The 14520-nt window shown below is 50.6% G+C and overlaps 5 protein-coding genes across 5 annotated transcripts; 1 reads left to right on the top strand and 4 right to left on the bottom strand.

Annotated features, from left to right (window-relative positions):
* Window positions 1–1256: 1256 nt before the first annotated feature.
* Window positions 1257–2649, bottom strand: EI97DRAFT_224800 (uncharacterized protein). Its single transcript, XM_033793896.1, has 3 exons — window positions 2232–2649; window positions 1474–2157; window positions 1257–1403 (listed from the first exon to the last, which is right to left on the bottom strand). The coding sequence occupies exons 1-3, from the start codon at window positions 2429–2431 to the stop codon at window positions 1319–1321; spliced, it is 969 nt and encodes a 322-aa protein (XP_033656527.1). The 5' UTR covers window positions 2432–2649; the 3' UTR covers window positions 1257–1318.
* Window positions 2650–3802: 1153 nt separating this feature from the next.
* EI97DRAFT_371864 (P-loop containing nucleoside triphosphate hydrolase protein) lies at window positions 3803–5536 on the bottom strand (the record flags this gene model as incomplete). The annotated part of the gene is made up of 1 exon (XM_033795315.1): window positions 3803–5536. The coding sequence occupies one exon, from the start codon at window positions 5534–5536 to the stop codon at window positions 3803–3805; it is 1734 nt and encodes a 577-aa protein (XP_033656526.1).
* Window positions 5537–7651: 2115 nt separating this feature from the next.
* EI97DRAFT_440475 (uncharacterized protein) lies at window positions 7652–8287 on the bottom strand (the record flags this gene model as incomplete). Its single annotated transcript, XM_033799633.1, has 2 exons — window positions 7652–7849; window positions 8102–8287. 2 exons carry the CDS (start codon window positions 8285–8287, stop codon window positions 7652–7654), a joined length of 384 nt encoding a protein of 127 aa, XP_033656525.1.
* A 1947-nt stretch (window positions 8288–10234) lies between these two features.
* EI97DRAFT_456399 (uncharacterized protein) lies at window positions 10235–10716 on the bottom strand (the record flags this gene model as incomplete). The annotated part of the gene is made up of 2 exons (XM_033800725.1): window positions 10235–10495; window positions 10540–10716. 2 exons carry the CDS (start codon window positions 10714–10716, stop codon window positions 10235–10237), a joined length of 438 nt encoding a protein of 145 aa, XP_033656524.1.
* Window positions 10717–12454: 1738 nt separating this feature from the next.
* On the top strand, window positions 12455–14270 carry EI97DRAFT_484742 (uncharacterized protein; the record flags this gene model as incomplete). The annotated part of the gene is made up of 3 exons (XM_033802123.1): window positions 12455–12721; window positions 12783–14072; window positions 14121–14270. Coding segments are annotated over 3 exons (1617 nt in total), but the record flags the coding sequence as incomplete, so codon positions are not given.
* Window positions 14271–14520: the final 250 nt, after the last annotated feature.

Below are 14520 nucleotides of genomic sequence, written 5' to 3'. Positions count from 1 at the left end.
CCTGCTTTTTAGTCAGAAATTTAACGAACAGTCTAGAATTTCCGCACCTAATTGTGGTTCTGCGGCTTGACATGAACTTCTTGCAACACCACCACTGTCATCTCCATCTTCTTCCACTTTGATGTGTCCACCTGTCACGCCCAGTTGTGGTCCGACGAGCTCATGGGAAGATCTTTCTCGGGTAAGCTCTGTCGCATTGGTATTCTCTTCCAGCGTAATCTCTAATTGTGGCTCATGAGGAGAGTTTCTTGTCGTAAGGACAGTCGAGTTGTTGGCTTGGCTCTCATTCCGTATCAGAGATCGGATTCAATCGTTCCTGTAGGTGCTGTATTTGGGCAAGGCGCTGTGTATCCAATGGGTGCTCTTCGCGAAGCAGCTATTAAGTCCAGAGCAGTTGTACTTCGCTGTTCTCTCCGGGGTTGAGCCTGAGGCAGTGTCCAAGTGGGATCCTAATGAGGTCACCAAAGAAACCGATCAAACTATTCATACTCGACGATGACGAAGTTGAGGAGCCTCTATACAATGATGAGCCTGAGTACGACTCTGCGCCCGAAGAACCTGAGTACGACTCTCAGCCCGATGAGCCTCAGTACGACTCTGAGAACTGAGCCACGCTTGCCCCAAAGAGGAAATTAGTCACGATCTCCCAGCGCTGGAAACCTCGTACAATAGGCCTTTTCCTGGCCATTTGCCCTATTGTTTGAGGTCCCAGAGCGCCTCCCTCGCGCGCGCGCCAAGAACCTATTGTTTCGACCCCTGCGTTCCACACCGATGCCCACGGATGCCCACGAGTTTTCGATGCTTTACCCACCCACGCCCACCCAGCACTGCGCCCGAGCGCTTGCCCGTACACCTGTTTGTGTACCGTTTGGAGGATCTCAGTTTCATGGAGGAGCTCCCATACGAGCGTCGGAGCCTGCTCTTTTGAAGGGGGGGGATTATGTGATGGATTTGGCCTACTCACTCCTGTACCTTAGTCACGTGACCTCAAAGGATGGTTCTTCCATCCCCGTCCTTATGAGCCTGCCTCGCCGCCTCTCCTACTCGGCACACTCAATCTTCTGTACTCTAGCGCAATCTACGCCTCTTCCTAGGCACCTGCCTCAGAGACCCTCACAAGGACCTCGGGTTGTCCCTAGAGATCCCCGGCTTTCACAGCAGAACTATGTACCTAATAGTGAATTGTGCCTATAGCTAGCAGCTGCCCTTCTTGTCCTCCGTAATCAACTTCTCAATCAACTAACGGTTTAACTCGTCCCCCAGCTGTTCGCTCCCCTCGGCAGCTCCTCTAGCATTGGCAATTCAACTCTTCCTACCTCTACGACTGGCCTTCTGGTCCGGAGGATGTCGTGGCGGAGTTAGCGGGTCGTGCCCGTTTCGAATTCCCGCGGTCAGAACATGCACTGTACAGAGGTCGAAACAGCTCTGTTAGCCTAAATCACCTTAGATAGGGTTTGCAGTAGATCTACTTACCATGAATCATGCGGAATTCCAGCTAAGAAAAGTTCCTGAAGGAAATCACCAAACTGGTTGCTGAAATCAAAGTATTGTAGCTGGCGTCTCATCCGCTCCGTCTTGTGGCTGTAGTCCCATTGCAACTTGTCAGAGGTAATGCCGCACTGAGGACCCAGAATAGCACAGGCGGCCTGCCAATAGTCGAAAAGCTGCGGGTGCCTAAGCAGAGCTCGAATAGTGCTGTCAAAACTCCACCCAGTCTCCCCTCTCTGCATATGACCGCAGACATGCGTATAATACTCCTTATTCGTCCTGCAAAGCACGTAACAGTCCTTAAATCCACAAGCATAGAGGCAGGGCTGATGATCGTCCACTAGTAGAGGAACTTTATTCTGATGTTCTTGTCGGAAGTGCACGCGCACTGCGTCGGTGTTTCTATTAGACATGAAACCGAAGAGTTGAGAACAGTATGCACAGCGCCTTCCAAGTGACTTGTCGAAGTGGAAGTTGTGGACATGTCGCAACCAGTCATGTTTCATCGCAAACGTCGCGTTCCCAGGATGCTTGCCAGATTCAACGCAATAGGTGCAAAATATGGAAGCGGTCGATGACTGATCAGCGGTAAGGGTAGGTAACAGCGGAATCGCTGAGTTGAGATGCTTTAAAGAACCGGGTGCAATTCTTGCTTGTTGAGCTGTAGGACTTGACCTTGTTAGCACTGTCTGTAGACATCGGGAGCCAAGCTACTCCTTCTTAGACATGCATGATAAATGTACCATTTGGCGAGACACTCTGTGTTCCCCCTGTTAACGTCTTGATTCCCATCACTTGGTGAAAGAAGGTTGCTCTCTTCTAGCGGCGCTCGTGATTGCTCCTCTCCTATCCCTGCCACTGGAGGGGACTTTTCCGGGTCTAGTATGCCATGCTGACTTGGCTCTTGAGAAGGTTCTGGACAAAGAAGCAGGCGAATATCCATTCTGTAATAGATGCAAAGGTGAAGGGTATTGCGAGAGAAAAAGTTGGGGCTTCTAGTCGAGGAGGAACTGATGGATAAGTTCAAACTTAATAGTATGGGTGGCGGCCAGGATATAATTCATCCTTCCAGCAGTCACCAGGCGTGGAGACGGGACGTGTTCCTAGAGGCTGGGTTCAAAATCAATGATAGCCGCTGTACATATCAGCCCTCTGCGTTTGGCACTAAAAGTGGCGGCAACCGCCATTGGGGTCGACAGACCGAGCGGGGCGGGAGGAATCATGCATGCTGTTTCACCGCATACCCCAACACAAACGGGTCAGCATCATGCATAGCATTGTGCAAATCACGCCTCCCTTGTGGTGGTCCCCAGTAATTCCCGTGCAGCATTACGCTCGACGTGGGTGTGTTGATACAGTTATACCAGTAGCATGGAACCCATGGCCAAGCGGGCACACGGCCGACCCACAGCGTCGATCCGCCCAGACCGTCGCGACCGCCCACACAGTCGCTTTCCCCGCCAGACAGAAATGAATGCGGACAAGCTCCAACCCCAGGGCCGCCCAAGCTTGTGGCCGAATGCATCGACTAATAAATAGCCAGGAGGCGTTATTGAAAGGCTGTGACACGGCACGAGTTGGTGCAATATGCTAACGTGGGATTCGCCGAGCTGTTATAGTTTGTCCATGCTCTCGGCAGCAACCAACAGCAGCAGAGGTAGTAGCTAGTATTTAAGACGGAGAGCGTGCAGGTATATAGGTTTTTGCTCCTTCAGGTCCTCCTGTTATCCCTCACCGACCATGGACGTCCCATACCTTTCCGGAGTTCCACAGCTTGGTGTTGTGACCCCGCAGGATCCCACATTCCAACAATGCACTTCTGTCAACCCCCATTCCTGGGACCAAACACAAGGGACCTGTCCGTTGACTGCCTCATACAGAGAAGAACTCGCCTGCGCTGTAAGCTACATTATTGTCTCTAAGCTCTAAGGCTAACGCGAATGTAGTACGAGGCATGCTTGGAACTAGTGTACCGATTCCGTCCATCGTACAGTAGCCCTGGACGATCAGGTTCCTCAGGGAGAGCTGGTAGGCGCCCTCAGGTGCAAGTGATTACACTGCAGATTATCTTTCTACTTCCTACTGTCAGTCTACTGGTCCTGCTCTTGATATGTGAAGACCATTCCACAGTTTTATTGGGGAACACCATCCTGCATTGTTTTGTGGCCCTCCCCGTAATCGTGTCACGGGTGTCCAGACTTCTGCTACAGAGATGGAAACAGTGGAGAACAAACGTGCAACGGAGATAAGTCTGTATAGAAGCGCGCTATTCTGTATTTAATGTCAAAAACAAAGCCTCGATTCGTCAATCACACTAAGATATCTGCTGAGACCATAACCCAGTATACTTTCCTTCAGGATTCTGCAACAACTCCTCATGCTTTCCTTGCTCAATTATCCTGCCATCCTTCGACATAACCAATATTTTGTCGGCTCGTACAATGGTGGAGAGACGATGCGCTACCACAAATGTCGTGCGGTTGGCGAAACGGTGCTCAAACATCTCTTGGACCTGGGCCTCAGTTTTGGCATCAACTGCGGAGGTGGGTTCATCCAAAATCACAATCTTGGGGTCCTTGAGTAGAAGGCGGGCGATGGCGATGCGTTGACGTTCGCCACCTGACAATAGGTTCCCCTTCTCACCAACCTTAAAGCTGTAGCCCCCTGGAAGGGACATTATTTTGTCATGGATAGCGGCCGCTTTGCAGGCTTCCTTAACCTCGTCCTTGTTGGCACCAGAGCGCCCATACCGGACGTTTTCGAAGATGGAGGTGTTGAACAGGCCGCAATCTTGAGGCACTAATCCAAGGGCCTCTCTTAGGCTATCTGGCCTTACGGAGCGGATATCTTGGCCATCTATGGTGATTGATCCTGCTGTAACATCGTATTGTCGATAGAGGAGGTCCCCAATTGTAGACTTTCCACTGCCACTTTCGCCCACGATAGCAATTGTCTCGCCTGGTTTGGCTACGAAGCTTACGCCTTGGAGGGTATGTTTGCCGTCGATATGTTCGAATGTGACGTCGTTAAATATAACCTCGCCAGGACCATTGGAAAGTTCCTCTGCATGTTCAGTTTCAACTACGGAAGGCCTTGTATTGAGTAACTCAACGGATTTTTCGGCGATAGTAATCGAGGCCGTTATATTGTCCCATGACCGCTTGATGATTTTAAGAGGCTTTCGTATGTTTTCCCAGTGCATTAAGAAGCGCACAAAATCCCCAACGGGCTTCTCGTCGGACACAACGTGCCAAAGGACAAAGATAGCAACCAGAAAGTATCCGGCAGTTACAACGATATCCTGGAGGGCTTTTCCAATGTATACGCGAAACATGCAGCGGTACCGCGCATCGACATTGGTTTTGATGGCTTTGGTATATTGGTCCCGCTCATATGCTTCCTTGCCAAAATAAGACACGATTCGATAGTTTGATATTGTTTCTGTTGCGATCGAAGTCGTCGCGCGCTCTGCCTCTGCCAAGGCGCGGCGCTTTGGATTGATCCAAACTGCGAGAGAGACACTGAGCCAGACATAGATTATAACCATGCATAATAGCGAAATCATCAGGTGTGCGCCAAAATCGGACGCTATGTACACCATGGTGTTGATCAGATCGCCGACCACGGGGAAGATTTGGAAGAGAACAAGGTCGACCACCTGAGTGAGTAGCTGAGCCTGATCGAGACATTTTATGATTTCCCCAGTGTTTTTCTTGGAATGAAAACGCATCCCAAGATTCAGGATAAAGTTGAAGAGGAACACCGCTAGTTCTTGGTATGAAGCACCCGCCGTGTATGTGCTCGCCAAATTCTCGATCCCATCGAGACCGAAGTCGCTCGAGAGAAGATTAAAGCAGACCCATTGGACGACGGATTTCCACGGAATTTTATGCGATCCAGTTGTGAGGTGGTTTACAATCTTGCCGACCTGTTTCGGGATCTGTACGTTCAGGTACCGCCCTGCGACGACGATGGCAATCCGGAGACCCATACAGGCATTGAACTTCCGGTTGTTTTTAAGCCAGAGGTAGGGCAGTAGGTGTCGCATCCGACGACGGCTTCCGGATTGGCGGTTCCGAGTAGGGGAACGGAGAAGAGGCGCTACCTCTCGATCCATAGGTCCCACTGAAAAACAAGCACATATGCGGTGCAGGGATCGTTGGACGGCTGCGATAGAAATCATCTTGAGGAACTGGACTGTATTCAATCAGGATCAGTTCATAAGGTAAAAGAAGGATAGGCCTAAGGCCGACTTACGTCCAGATTTTCTTATGCTTTTATGTGACATCTCTCGCAAGAAGTTCTTAATAGAAAGCGATTGCTTCTTGCGGTCCAGAGGAGGGCTGAGAAGAGGTACTGCTTCCAGATCTGTATGCGCCACAGTCGGGGACGAGGCAAGCGTGCGGGTTAGGAATTCCTGGATGGGTCTGATCGAAATTTTCATGTTGCTGGATCGGTCGACGAGATGGCTGGCCTGCGCTGTACGGGAGAGTTAACCAGCCTAGGTGAAACTTCCTTAGGCTTTTGCTGTCCGCTCGTCGAACAAGTTGCAAAACCGCTCGTTTAAGGAGAGGTAGTCGCAATACTCTCCCAAGACAAGTGACGGTGTTTTTAGGAGGGGAAGGTAGTCTCAAAGCAACAGCGCAATTAGTGCGGCTGTATGACTGGGGAACAGATTTGTCAGTCGCACTGTCGCAACGTCGCATATCAAGCCCATGATACTAGATTCATTGGACGCAACTCTCTTGCCTCAACCGCGTCAATTCGGTTCAGAGAGGGGAACCTAGACCAATGCATGGTGGCGTGCTGCAGGAAGACGAAAGATGCACGGAAGAGGCAAGAGATGGAGACCGGGACACTTTCGAGACTGGCGCTGCAAATCTTTCCCTCCCATGCCGGCCCCCACGCTTTTGAGAGGTGTGCAATCTTCGGTACTGAGACGGGCTCCAGTCGGCTGCCACCGCGATGACGGCACTGTGTTGTCAACAAGGTCCTTGCGTTCATCCTGCACAGCAGCGCACGGCCTGTGTTTGTACGGTTTGAGCGTCGTCAACGACAGCTGGCCTGCTCCAGTTGGCAAAGTTACGGTATCTCAGGTAATCCTGTTGCATAAGAATGTTTGATCAGAACTAACCATGAACAGCAGACCGAATCATCCTCACGATCTATCCTCAAAAAAGCACACATACTCCGTGAAGGCACCTTGGAAGAATTCGTATTGGGTTGGAGAATGTTGAGACTGAAGATTGACAAGGACCGTTCCCTGGGGGAGGAGACGCTGGCATGCTTTCGCACCCTATCAAGATTGATAGACGAGGCGGAAGACCTGCGGCTTCGCGGGCCCTACCTTAGCGACGACCGAGTTGGGCAGATTCAGGGCGAATGGGATAAACTTAGTGCGCAGTGGCCAATGCTCTTTGGGGGGGGAGAGGGAGAAGGTAGAGCACTGGATGGGCGAACTAGTTCACCATGATGACTACTGCGCTATCTTGCGAGAGGACCTCGCAAAGCTCGAATACTGAGTGTTATCTTATTATCTCCCTATGATTTCCAATGTGCTTCTCTGCAATCTATGTAGGCTAGCAATTATGCCCTAGATATCAAAGATCAGACACGAACTCGTCCATGTTCTAGGGGGCTATCTGCGTGATGGATGTCGAGATAGTTGGGACAGGTTAGAATGGGTTGACAACAATTATGTATCCATAATTATTCAATGTTACAAAGCTCGCGCCCGATTTGCATACACCTCTTTCCGTTGTGTTTGTGGTCAAAGAAGCATACTGGACAAGGGATCGGATCTAGCGGCGAAAAGAGACTCGGGGGGCACAAGTCTTCCATGGCATCTCACGCAAATTTCAGTTGTATCTGCCCTTCAGTTAGAAAATTGACGCAACAGGCAAAAATTTCCCCACCGGATGCTGCTTGGTAGCTTGAACTCCGTGCAAGCTAAACACTGTTATCTTCCTCCTCCACCTTTATATGTCCGTCTGCCACGTCCACTTTGCGATCCAACGAGACTTCAAGGAGGTGTTCCTGCCGTAATGTCAGTTGTTTTGCTGTCCTTTATTGCGATGTGTGCGTAATTGTCCGACTGCGTATGTTTACACGTAATGATTCAACACGTATTTGCAGCAATAACACCTCTTGTCTGGGTGTGCTATCATTGGATGGGGACGGGAATAAAGGCAATCGCCTTCAGCGCACATTTCACATCGCTCCATGGAAAGAGGAGGCCTGTGCCGCATATGCAGCAAGTCATGCAAGTGCCAGTTCCCTTCGTTGAAGGGACGGCGGCGAACGGCATAAGACGGAGGTGCGGGCTGGCCATTTGCGATTGAACTTCGCCAGGCGAAGGCAACTACCGTGAAAACAGTAAAAAGCACTGCGGGTACAAAAACAAGCAAAGAAAGCATAGTGCAAAAACGCGGGAGTGATGGAAACAAGGACTGTGATTTCTAATGGTTGGCAGGGCAGCTGACACCTTCAAATGCTGACCTCGGGACATCGGGAGTAGACAGCGTGGACCTGTTCCAAGGTTGGAATCAGCTAATGCCAAGCCGGGGCCCACGGAGATGATGATTGCGCCACCGTGGTGCCATTGCCAACGCACGGCTAGCGCACGGACAGACCCACCGTCCTCCGCCTCCCCAACCGCCCCCGTGGTCACTTTCCGTCCCAACCTACCTGCACCAGCCCTCCCGATCCGACAATTCCCACTGCCTACCATAAACGCTGCCGCAACATGGAGGTTCCAAGGACTGCAAGAACGGATGAGGCGCGCACGGCTGCCGGCCATGATCTGATACAGTGGCAAAGATTCTACGTAAGATTAGCGGAATATTTACAACTACATGTATCTTAACACGGCATAAGATTATTACACGCGAGGAAGCAAGGAAGCATGTACAGGCTGATCCAACCCGTTCGTGGCCCAGCGTCGCTGCGCATGAGAAGAAAGCCATGTTAGATCGTATCAATCAGTTCCTAGCCAACGAGGGCATCCCTGAGGTTTCCCAATCGTTATTTCTATGGCGAATGAAGAAGGCAATTCAAGACGCAAAAGAGGTAGCGAGAGAGGCAGCAAGAGAGGAAGCAATAGCGGCAGCAAGAGAGGCAGCGAGATCGGCTGGTACGAAATACACTACTTTAGGATTAATACTATAATACACGTTCTAACCAAACCAGCTAGGACAGAGGCTCCGCCTAGCGGCACACAGATGATGGAAGATTATACTGCAGGCAGGCCGGGGCAGGCGTCCCGGCGTCGCCCTTTTGATCCTGTTCGAGACCACTAGCATTGGCAAAGCAAATAACCACGGGTCTCAAACATGAGGCATTGGGCGCTGAGCTTCCTCGCAGTATTACCTCACTCTGTGCCCTGGGTAGTGGCGACATTATCATATACGGGTTGACGATCAATTCTTTTCTGGTTATGAGCAGTATTGAGTTTGCCTCAAGCCTCCATGGTAGTCAATGCATCATCTCAGCTGAATGCACTATGTGTGACTGCTCGTGCAGGCGGTCCTTCCACCGCCCGCAGGCCGGGCTCGATTGCGTACTCGCAACCTAGTGGTGTTGCACAAGTTTATTGTTGCCCTGGCACACTAGGTCCTTGCCAGTTCCTCATATCGCCATCCCCCCGCCCATCTATTTTCGTCCCAGCTGTTTTCGTCCCTTCCGCCACTGTGACTTCTACCTGTGTGGTAACGGTGATTCTAGCATTTCTCTGGTTGAAGCCACTTCTTTTCAGATTCCATTGTAGCTTTCTAAAGATCTGAAGAACAATCATGCCACATCTTATATACAGTTCCGTCAGTTCAAGCAGGGAAGGCCACAGGCGGGGTCGTCCTGGTCCTCGTGCAACGCACGGGGAACCTGGACGCCATCAATATTGCCGCCCTGTCCCTTGGGGGCCCCTCTAAGCCACCTCGTTTTCAACCAGTCCATCACCTCATCTTGCCAAGGGGCTCTTACTGTGCACTGAAACATGTGTCCCATTCCGAGCCTGCAAATGCGTTTGACTTCCCAGACTTCCTTTGGGTTAACCTGGTCGTGGAGCCATTTGTGGACCTGAAACGTCTCATTTTGGCGATACGGGTGACAATGTTCATCTCCTTCACCGTATATTGCGAGAATTGGAGGGAAAGAGGAAGGCTGGACGAGTGGCTGACTCCGCCGAATCTGGATGGCATTCAGCTCTGTGTCAAACCTAGTACCCATATAGTGGAACAGCGCCCTCTCTCCTATTCTGAGACAATGTTGAGTCGTCGTTGCTGCCTAGTTTGCTTCCAATAGCACGGAGGAGTCTCTTTGGATCAATAGCATAGGATAATGCCGATTCACGTGGTGGTGGAAGAATGTAGCTGGTCTTACGCACCAACTGGGTAATCCATTCTAACATGTCAGGAATGTCGAGCATAAATGCCCAGCAAGACATTTGCCGTGTTTCACCGTGTACTGTGACTCGAACCGTTGTAGAGGCGAGATAGTGAGCTTCCGGTATGTACTTAAGGTTGAAAGTTCGGTGGAGTTGAGGCTGATTTTGCGAGGATGAAGCCGTAATCTTGTAGCCATAAATTCTATTGCCTTGTAGGTACATTTGTCTTTGGTGTATACTGTTCCACGAAAGGGTAGTTTGCCAGGGAGCGTGTATTCGGTCAGTAAAGGCGACTGTAGGTATAGCGCCGTAAACTCAACATCAACCAGGCTGAGGTATGAGTAGAATGCCAGAAAACCTCCGAAACTAACTCCCGAGCATAAAGTCTTGTTGTAGGCAATTGTGGCCCTTATTTTGGGGCATTCCTCCATGAGTGCTGCGCGAAAACGTGGGCTTTGGTACCATTTCCATGAAATTGTCGAGTGTCCGCAGCATTTCCTGACCGGAGCAGTAAATTGGTAAGGGGATATTCGGCCGGATAGTTATGGAGTGGGTCGCCTGGGCGAGGTCTCGGATGTGGATATGCCGCCATTGAGGAGCTAGGGGCTCGCCAGAATCGTCAGTCGCCTTGCCCCGTTAGAGTCTTGAACTCAAAGACGGGTGAGACTTACAAGACCCCCATTACCAAAACGAACATGCACAGGACCTTCGCCATCATAATCGCCCGTGTAGACGTCGTCGGGAATGCAAATTTGGACCTGCAGCTTGTAATCCCCGACTTCTCGAACTAGGTTTAAAAGCTTGAACCCGTTGTACAGTGAAAGCTGCTCCGGTGTAGTTTGTTCCATCATCGATGCCTTAGGAGATATCAAGACTCACATTTGCATGGAGAAAGGGGGGTATTATGCTAAGCTAATAACAAGGAAAGCGAAGCCTCATGGACAAAGCAAATAACTGAACCGGGAATGAGCATGTGGATTTTCGGCCCGAAAACCTCAGTTGCCAACCAAACTAATGTCGGGTTGGGATCAGTATATCCGCGAAACAAGGGCGGAGGAATCCCCAAACGTTGGCATTACGACGCCGCACACGCGAGAGTTGACAGGTCATTGTTTTGGGCGGATAGGTAGTTGCCGGCAGCTGTGGAACCAAAAGAATGTTGGAGGGACAATGAATGGGAAGCTTGGCGAGATTGGAGAATATTGTGGAACGAGGTATGTCTGAGTCAAACGGTTGCCCATCGCCTGGAAGGAGAAGGAGGCATACATTGCTCTTTGCTAATAAGCTTTAAGGCGGAAACCATTTGCGTGAGGCGCTCTGAAAGTCACTGGCAAGCGTTGCGGCAGTGCTGCGAGCTGATCTATAGCGTTTCAGGGCCCACATCTATGTGCACGGCGCACAGCAAGGCTATGCCGTCCGTCCAGAAATGAGCTGCAGTCCCGCCAGGCTCAAGGCTGTGCACGATCCTCTCCCGAGCAACAATCAGGGTCCCGTCAAGCAGGCTGACAGTAACGGCCTTGATACATGTGTGCCTGCCTGGTGATAATGCTTGACGGCCCAAAATTGTTCTTCTTTTGCATTTAGTTTCCTCACCACCCTCCAAGGAGCTAGCCCTGTATATGCAGTTAGGGGCGGATGAAGCTGATAAGATACGTGACCTATTGTTTATGTAAACAATCTCATCCTATCATACCTCTATTTGTGCGGCGAGGGATATTTCCCTGCGGTAGCTCTCGGGCTTCCCTATCTTATGTGCTGATCGTCCTCATGTTTTCAATGTCTGAAGCAGTGATCTTCTCCGCGGACCTAGTGTGTGTGAGGTTTCGTACAGGATAGCGGCGCTTCCACATCATCCAAAAAGTGCCCTGGCTAATGCGCAGAATAGCAGCAAGGGTATAGGCGATCTCATAACGGGAGGGCTGTGCACTGGCCGCTACCTGTTGCCTAGTATGCGGTCCGCAAGCGGAAGTGCCGCACGTCTCTTTAAGAGGGCTAGGACTACAACCCGTTGGGCGACTGCGCTTCCTTTCATCACTCCAGTCCAACGCGGTGACCGCTTGTCAAAGTACAAGTGAGGCATGGCCAACATAAACATATCTGCCCGCTACATTGCGTTGCGGGATCAGCCAAACTCGTCAAGACTACAGATTCTACCGTGTCTACTCTGTAGCCAAGGACACTCGTCAAGACCGCAGATTCTACCGTGCCCACTCTGTAGCCAAGGACGTAGGTTCCAGCACATACATCAATTGTCTGACCATGCCATCGTGCAACAGGAGTCTACCGTTAGACAATTGGAAGATGAGGATCGAGCCCGCGCGGAGCTGAAGGACAAGGCGCTGAGCACGTAAGTTCCCAATTCCTGCGCTGTCACGTAGTTACTGTTAGCTTTTATTAACATATACATGCAGGAAATATCCAGTAGAGGTATTGGAGGCTTCGGCCATTTCGACGCCTGAGTTTGGTGAACGGAGCGCAGAGGCATCGAAAACACAGCCTCACTCAGCCCAACTACCACCCGAAGCTCCTGGTCCCCAAGCGGCGCAAGTCAAAGCCCAGAATCGGCCACTTATACCTACCCAGCCACAACTCCAACCCGGGGCTAACGGCTCTCGCATAGTTGATCCGAGGTATCCAGATCTTCTATTCCGGCCCGATTCGCGCCTGGTTTCTCAAAAACACATGATGTTGGAGGTTCAGAATATCTACGCTAGATTAACTATGGTGGAGAATCAATGTATCACCGTTGAAGGACAAACTACAAAACCGTCTGGAATTCAACCCCCCTTTAGTTGGCAGTGGCTTACTGCTCTGCATATTACATTATTACACGAGCATTGCGACTTCTTCCTGGTATGCCACTCTAAGGACAACCCTTTGAACAAATGAATCTACTAATGGCATTCTTCTGAAGGCTCTACAATATCCATCGCTGCCTCCTACGTTTCATGGACTAGCTATTCGATACGACATGCCGGCCCGCTTGTGGAGACATGGGGTCGGTTCCTTTCTGAAGCTATTACGCCGTTGCCACCCTGAAAGCAACGAATACATGATTTCTTTCGTTTACAGAGCTCTCCAGATACTAACGTGGCTCTACGAAGCGGTTCCAGCGTTTCAAGACAGCTGGATGGAGTACCTTGGGGATCTAGCCCAGTATCCCATGACATTCACGCAGGACCGTGAACCTTGGCTACGCGTTGCCCGCTACTGGTACTGCAAGGCTGCCAACATGAACCCATCAATTGGGCATTTATATCACCATCTTGGTGTAATCGCTCGCCCTAACGCCCTCCAAGAGCTATATTACTTCGCCAGATCACTGACTTGCGTTGAGCGCTTTAAGTTAGCTCGTGACAGCATCCTGAAGCTACTGGACGACCCAATCGAGGGGCTTCCTTCGAACTCATTCTCGCATGTACCACCCATTCATCGCAGCTACATCCAAGCCCATGGCGTTCTTTTGAAGAAACTTTCGCCGCAGACTTTCGAGGATGCCAAGTTCGCATTTCAGAACCAGCTCGATAGCTACATTGGCCGCGTCACTACCACATGGAAGGAAGAGGGTGTGTACATTGCCGTTACCAATATCTCCGGGTTGTTCAATTACGGTGCCGACGACTCAATCCTCCGTTTAGCACTCCAGCTCCACGAAAAAGGTTCGCGAACAGGATCCAGTGATTCAATTAGATCTTCAACTCCAGCTCCCAGTCCTTCAAGTCCCTCTATCACGAGGGCGGAAGTTCCAGCCAAGCTGGAGACCCTATTAGGCAATTTCGCAGTCTCTCGAGCGTATGACCTGACAATGACGACGCTGTCTCTCGTCCTTCAACGCAAAGGCGACAAGAACGTTCTCCCCCATGTCTACATTCTACTTGGATTCTTTGCCAATATTGCGCCTGTTGAATACGTTAACCAACTCAATAATGGCGCTCCTTGGTCAGAGATTGCCAGCTTCCTGAATGCGTTGTTGTTAGAACGACCAGACCAGTTCGTTCCTGGACCCGTTTTCGGGGCAGACAAAGAGGACAACCAGCCATTGCCAGAGGACTACCAGATTCGTGGGCAAATCTGGAGCCAATCATACTTTCCTGATAGCTGGTTTTCGAGAGAGCGTGACGAGGAAGACTATTATCTAGAGCTTCCGTCCACAACCAATTCTCGGACTAAACGCATCTTTCGGCTTGGTTACTATCTTTCTACAGTAAGAGAGTACTGTTGTCTACTTGTTAGTCTTCTAACCTATCTCTAGTTCAATTGCTGGATGGTCTATAACCAGGCATGGCATACTTTTTCTGCTATCAATCCTTGAAATCAACCTAAGGCGCATAGAAATCAAAATGGAGATGTGAACGTTTCGAGAACAAAAAAACTTCAGGCGATTGGGACGTATTAGGACAGGGCATCGCACACGGTTCAATTTAACTACATACTTTGGTATCGGCAGCTTGCGCTCTTTACAGTTGTATTGCAATAGCCAATCCTCCTAGCAGAGAAAGGAAGCTAGATCGGCCCCAGCCTGCAGCATTGAAAATATCAGGCGTGATTAGAGCCGTGTTTGCCACCTTGCTAGCGGTCGCCTGTGTAGCCGTGCCGAGTCCGGTGGATGGAGCGCTCGGAAAAGACTGTGAGCAGAGATGTCTCCCTGGTGC

This window comes from Westerdykella ornata (assembly GCF_010094085.1).
Source record: "Westerdykella ornata strain CBS 379.55 unplaced genomic scaffold EI97scaffold_4, whole genome shotgun sequence".
In the NCBI taxonomy this organism is placed as follows: Eukaryota; Fungi; Ascomycota; class Dothideomycetes; order Pleosporales; family Sporormiaceae; genus Westerdykella; species Westerdykella ornata.
Note: the sequence above shows the minus strand (reverse complement) of the source record. Positions and strands in the feature narration are given on the sequence as shown.